Source organism: Apodemus sylvaticus, chromosome 1 (assembly GCF_947179515.1).
Source record: "Apodemus sylvaticus chromosome 1, mApoSyl1.1, whole genome shotgun sequence".
NCBI lineage: Eukaryota > Metazoa > Chordata > Mammalia > Rodentia > Muridae > Apodemus > Apodemus sylvaticus.
In genome coordinates, this window is record NC_067472.1 from 55,868,806 (window position 1) to 55,875,015 (window position 6,210).

Below are 6,210 nucleotides of genomic sequence, written 5' to 3' on the forward strand. Positions count from 1 at the left end.
AGAGAGGGAGAGAGGGAGGGAAGGGAGGGAGGGAGGGAGGGAGGGAGGGAGGGAGAGGAGGGAGGGAGGGAGGGAGGGAGGGAGGGAGGGAGAGGGAGGATCCTAGTTATATGGAGGGAGGAGTCAAGAATGCAATAGATTTCTAGCTTGTGTGATTGGGTGGACATAGGTGTCACTCACGAAGAAGTGTTCGCCCATCTGTGGTAGGATGATGTCGATTGGGTTGGTTCGAGGAGCGCGCCAAAAACAGCCAGGTAGGGGTGGGGTGGGAAGGGGTCGTCCTGACGTCATTTCCGAAATACTTCCGGCTTAGGAGTCCAGCAACTTCTGCGCCGGAACTTCCGGCTGGTACGGCCATCTTGACTTCCTGACCTTGGGCTTCAGCTGGCTCTTGTCTTTGGTCATTTCGCGCCGTCATGTCTGTCTTGACGCCACTGCTGCTGAGGAGCCTGACCGGCTCGGCCCGGCGGCTCGTGGTGCCGCGGGCTCAGGTCCACTCGAAGCCGCCGCGGGAGCAGATCGGGGCCCTGGTGAGCGGGACGGACCGGGAGCAGGGAGGTGGGCGACCTGTGGTAGCCTGCGGCATTGGCTTAGGCCTGTCTGCAAGGCATGGGTGAGACTAGTTGCTCGGCTGCTCCCAAACCATAGCTATTTTTCCCAAGTTCCTGGATCTCAGGTCAGCCTGCCAGTTTGTTTACTCGCTGTTCTAAACCTCCCTGTTTGTGTGTGTGTGTGTGTGTGTGTGTGTGTGTGTGTGAGAGAGAGAGAGAGAGAGAGAGAGAGAGAGAGAGAGAATGCCTGTTAACTGGCAGCTACATAATGGTTATTACTGCTGCATTTTATTATTAAGGAGGGGTGCAGAGTACCCACCAGGACTTTGGGATTCCCAGAAATGTAGGAGCATTTAGATATTAGGACAGTTTTCACTTTTAAAACATTAATTTGAGACAGGGTTCCATGTAGCCTAGGCTGGCCATATTTGACTTTGAACCAATAATCTCTTTAGTGCTGGGGTTACAGGCATGTGCCACCACTTCTGGTTTATGTTGTTGGGGATCAAACCCTTAGGCAAGTACTCTCTTAAAAGCTACCCCGCAGCCCAAGCCCTCATCCCTGCCGATTTTGGAGCTGTTTTAAGTGGCAGTGGCTCTTGAATCCAGACATCTGGGCATTGAATTAGGGGTAGAAGCAAAGCATTGCCACTGAAGAAACAGTGACAACCAAGTCATGCCCTCTTACTCCCATTTAGTGGAAGGTTGAGGCATGAGGACGGCTCAGGAACTCAGGCCAGCTTGGGCAACATAATGAGACCCCGTCTCAAACACAAGAGCCTTGAAGCTGTGACATGGCTCAATACTTTAGCATTTGGTGCCTTGTCTCATGAAGACTAGTTTGGGTCCCAGCACCCATGTAAGAAGATGGGTGCTTGTAACTCCAGCTCCAGGGGATCTGACATCCTCTCCTAGCCTTGTGGAAGCACAGAAACACATACCTGTTTTCACACACATGCATCATACAAACATAGATAAAATACATCTTTAAAAGATACAAAAAAACCCAGCAGGGCAGTGGTGGCACATGTCTATAATCCAGCACTTATGGTACAGAGGCCGTGGATCGCTGAATTCAAGGCTAGCCTAGTCTACAGAGTGAGTTCTAGGACAGCCAGAGCTACACAGAGAAGCCCTGAATCTCTGTAGACAAAACTAAAATAAACAACAAAAATAACAAAAAAGGGAAGAAACTATATAAAAAACAAGGACACGGGAAATGGTTTATTCAGTAAAGTATCTGCCTCACACCGTGAGGATTTGAGTTTGGCTCCCCAGCAACCAGCTAGTCTTTAGCCCTAGTGCTGGTAGGGGAGAGGCAGGGAGCTCCCTAAGCCCAGGGAGCTTCAGGTTCAGTAAGAGAACCCGTCTCCAAAAAAACAACAAAAAAATTAAGATGTAGAGCTGTTATATGAGATACCAGACATCAAGCTCTGGCCTTTATCCACAAAACAGCACACCGAAAACAGCACACATAAGGCCACCCACACACCAGTAAGCATAGTGGCACATGCGTGTGATTCCAGGACTACATCAGGGACAGGAGAATCTCAAGTTCAAGCCCGTGCCTGGGTGGGGTGCACAGTAAGACTCCTTCCTGCCTGTGTACCCCTACCCCTCCAGATGAATAAATCTTTTTTAAAAAAGAAAAAAAACCTTTATTTCAAGGGTGAGAATGGACTTGGCAAAATGTCCCCTCCATCCTTAGAGCCTGTTTATCTCTCCCTCTCGTGTGCTGGGGGTTGAACCCAGGCCCATGGTGCTTTCTTTAGTGTGGGGCTGCTGGATTTTCTGCCTTAGTCTTTTTTACTGAGGGACTTCCCCACGCCTAAGGACTGCCGGAACTTGGAGTGCCTACGGAATCCTTGCCCTGAGGGATCCTTCTTTCTTGTGCTCTATGTAGGATATCACCATTGGGCTCACTTCCTGCTTCGTGTGTTGTCTTCTGCCTGCGGGCTGGGTCCTGTCACACCTGGAGAGCTACAAGAAGCGGGAGTGAAGGGCGCTGTCTCCCCTCATCCTTGACTAGGCCACTCGTGCCAGCCCACCTTGATCATGATTCCTGCATTCCTGGCTGGCCTTCCCTGGGATCATGTTATTCAATTCCAGTCACCTCTTCTGCAATCATGACCTCTCGATGTCTCCATGGTGACAACTGGGACCACATGTATTGGTTCTGCTTGGTGGGGTCCCCCCTTGTAACAATAAAGTCTATTTAAACCTTGCTGCAGAAATACATCATGTCCTCCTGCACTGGGCTTCTGCCTCCACACAGAAACTGAGGATGGTGTTGGATTGGGGTCCACGGAGGAACCTCTGGCTGGTACGGGCCCCAGTGCTAAGGGTGTTGGGGGTTTCAGCTGTGCTCTCCTTCATTCAAAGGATTCAGCTTCTGGGAAACAGCAGCTGTTACTGAGCACTCAACCTTGATGCTATCCCTTCCAGCTCCCTTGCCTGGGCCAAGTTTATCGGCTCCCTGTAAGTGCATCTGTGCATGCATAGGGCTCCATCTTTAAGCCCACTTTGTAGCTGGGACCCTTTACCAAGCATCTTTCCTGAGTTGGGTGTCCACGTGCAGTATCTTGGATGTAGAGCTGTGGTGGTACCCATGGCATTTTATGCTGGGCACTACTACCACACTGTGCCGAATTCAGGGCCTCTTTTAGCACTCTGTAAATGCTTATCAGCAGAGTGATCTTCCTTGTACTTCCTCCTCGGTATTTCTGGGGAGGAGCTGGGGAAGGAGCAAGGGGAGCTGGAGATGGCTTCTCTAGCCACGTGGTGCGTGTGAAGCAATGCCTGCCAAGCTGGAATCCTGTCAGGATCTGTGAGGAACAACCCCGGAGAGTGCGATGGCTTCATCTCACTTTGCATGGTTTGAGCCATGCCTTGGCTGACTTGGAGGTGGACACGGCAGTATTCCCTGCGGCCATGACCATGAGCCTAGATGTGCTGTGAGAGCTGCGGCCCTACAGTGTTCTAATGCCCTCTTCTCAGAGGCTTCAGGTCGAGCTGGCTCCCGCCATTCCCTTTTCTCCTGGCTGTTCTGCCTGGTGTTTGGTAATGCCTACACATCCAAGGCCAGGGATACTTCCTGAAGGGTAGGAAAGGGCTCCCTGCATTCTGAGGGGCCATTTCCTTGAACACAAACCAACTTTGGTGTCTAAGATCGAAGGAATTGTGGAATAGCTTCCTGAACCTGTTGACAGAGTGGGAGAGAATGCTACGAGGTGGGCACAGCTTGGGATGCTGGCCAGGAGAAGGTATGCAATTGCTGGATCTCAAGGGCACAGTGTGGTGACATATCCCCAGCACTGGGACGGAAGCTGAGGCTAGAGGATTCTGATTTCCAGACCAGCCTGAGCTACATAGTAAGATATTATCTCTTAAAAAAACAAAACAAAAAACCAAAAACAACCCCAAAACAAATGAGTAGATAAAAAGGGCTGACCTCACAAGCAGTGTCTTACCCAGTGGCATCACAGCTGTTTCTTTTGTTAGGACCCTTTCCTGCTCACAGAAGCTCAGTGGGGGAAAGCTGATGTTAGTCAGCTTTTCCCTGTGTAGCCCTGGCTGTCCTGGAACTCTAGACCAGGCTGGCCTCCAACTCAGAGATCTGTCTGCCTCTGCCTCCCAGGTGCTGGGATTAGAGGTGTGCGCCACCACCACCTGGCAGCTTTTTTTAAAAATATATTTTTTATATGAGTACACTGTAGCTGTCTTCAGACACATCAGAAGAGGGCATCGGATCCCATTACAGATGGTTGTGAACTACTGTGTGGTTGCTAGGAATTGAACTCGACCTCTGGAAGAACAGTCGTTGCTTTTAACCGCTGAGGCATCTCTCCAGCCTGTCAGTCTGCTTCTTGACCTTGAAGTGAAGGTGATGGGTGCAAGGGCCTTCCTTGCTGGGCCTCTGCCAACAGAAGAGGGCTCACCTGTGTGGACCTATTCTTTCCATGGAATAGATTATACCTTGATCTTAGAGCCACAGGCTACCTTGAAGCAAGGATGCATGCAGCACTAAGAGTTTTGTTCTAGTTTCTATGGTAACATCACTGCTTTGCCAAGGATTAGTTATCTTGGGATTAGTTATCTCCTATTTTTGTGCCCTTGGAACTCAAAAAATAGATGACACCCTGTCACAGAAGAACTGCTCGAAACCAAAGTTCTGTCTTCAGTCAGTTCAGACTGGAGGGAAGCCAAGTGGCTGTAAATTCCCAGATCCTGGTCTGAGCCCTTAAGCAGGCTTAACATCTCAGGGGAGGGTGCGGGTGGACTGGCTGACAGGCTGAGACTGAAGGAGGACTCCAGCTTCCCGCTGAGTTAGCATGATCGGAGTCATCCTCACAGGCCTGGAATCTCTCACCTTTCACTGGTTTTCTTTCACCAAGTCAGGTATCCTTAAATGGTGTCCCACAAAGTAAGGCTCTGTGCTCTGAGCCAGACCTTGTCTCTTGTCTGGTGTGTAATGGAGTGGGCTGAGGGGTGGGAGCCCCTGTGGGCCCTTAGCAAATCATCCAATCTTTTTTGTTTTGTTTTGGATTTGGTTTTTCAATACAGGGTTTCTCTGTGTAGCCCTGGCTATCCTGGAACTTACTCTGTAGACCAGGCTGACCTCGAACTCAGAAATCCGCCTGCCTCTGCCTCCCAAGTGCTGGGAGTAAAGGCGTGCGCTGCTACCACCTGGCTCAAATCATCCAATCTTGTTTTAGTTTTTGGCATGGCAAAATAAAAATAATGTGACAGGCAGGATAGTGTAACAGCTCTTATCCCTAGAGCCCATGAAGTTATTTTAAATGGCCAAGGCTATTTTGCAGATGTGATTAAGGTTGTGGGCCTTGAGGTAAGATTATCCTGGATATCTGGGCAGCCTATCACGGTCACCAGACACGGCCTGCAAACAAGCCCATCCTTGCTGGGTATCACTTTGTAGCTAAGGAACACTATGGCCAGAAGCTGAGAACAGCCCTCAGGTGACTGCCGAAAGGATTGAGAGACTTGCAACGGTGATGCGCATCTGGATTTGGCCAAGCAGCGTGGGAAGAGAGATGACTTCCCTCCGACCCTCTGGAGAGGGTGCTGCCTAAGGCTGCCTTCCTTGGTTTAGTTCTCATCTCAGGGCTGAGCTCTTGGGGTGTTAAGCTATCGGGATGCTATACTAGTTGACTAGACCTCTGGGTGACACAAAGAGAACTGCATGAGGACATTTCCAAGTGGGTTCCCAGCTAGGAGTGTGGGAAGGCCTCATCTCGGGCCACCGAGTTCCACTCCTGCGGCTGTTCAGTGGCTTGTATCCTGCAGGTGACTCATCTCAGTTAACTGCTCCTAAATCCAGCCCCTGCACAGCTCTGCGGGCCTGGCCTATGCGGTGCTCATCCCTACACCCTGGTGGGCTCAAGAGCACAACTCCAGATGTTTTTCTGGTGCCCACATGACCCTGCTCTTACCCTGCAAAACTCAAGCAAGTCTGCCCTAGAAAGGAGGGTCTGCCCTCCCCAGGCCGTGTGCCCTCATCCCCTGGAGGCTGTTTCTCTGTGGCTGAGGTTTCTTAGCTCCTTGATTCTGGACATAGATGGGCTGACATGTCCCCAGGCTCTGGCGCCACACTGCCCTTTGCCTGCTGTCAAGCACCCACCCTTCCACCTTGTTGGCTGTT

The 6,210-nt window shown here is 50.8% G+C and overlaps 1 protein-coding gene across 1 annotated transcript; it reads left to right on the top strand.

Moving 5' to 3' along the window:
- Positions 1–324: 324 nt before the first annotated feature.
- Positions 325–2,775, top strand: LOC127691340 (cytochrome c oxidase subunit 8A, mitochondrial). The gene is made up of 2 exons (XM_052191029.1): positions 325–530; positions 2,455–2,775. The coding sequence occupies exons 1-2, from the start codon at positions 417–419 to the stop codon at positions 2,548–2,550; spliced, it is 210 nt and encodes a 69-aa protein (XP_052046989.1). The 5' UTR covers positions 325–416; the 3' UTR covers positions 2,551–2,775.
- Positions 2,776–6,210: the final 3,435 nt, after the last annotated feature.

Excerpts from the sequence above, each read along its gene's own strand:
- LOC127691340 (XM_052191029.1), top strand. The coding sequence starts at position 417 with ATGTCTGTCTTGACGCCACTGCTGCTGAGGAGCCTGACCGGCTCGGCC. Across the intron at positions 531-2,454 it reads GGGAGCAGATCGGGGCCCTG|GATATCACCATTGGGCTCAC; the intron begins GTGAGCGGGACG and ends TGCTCTATGTAG.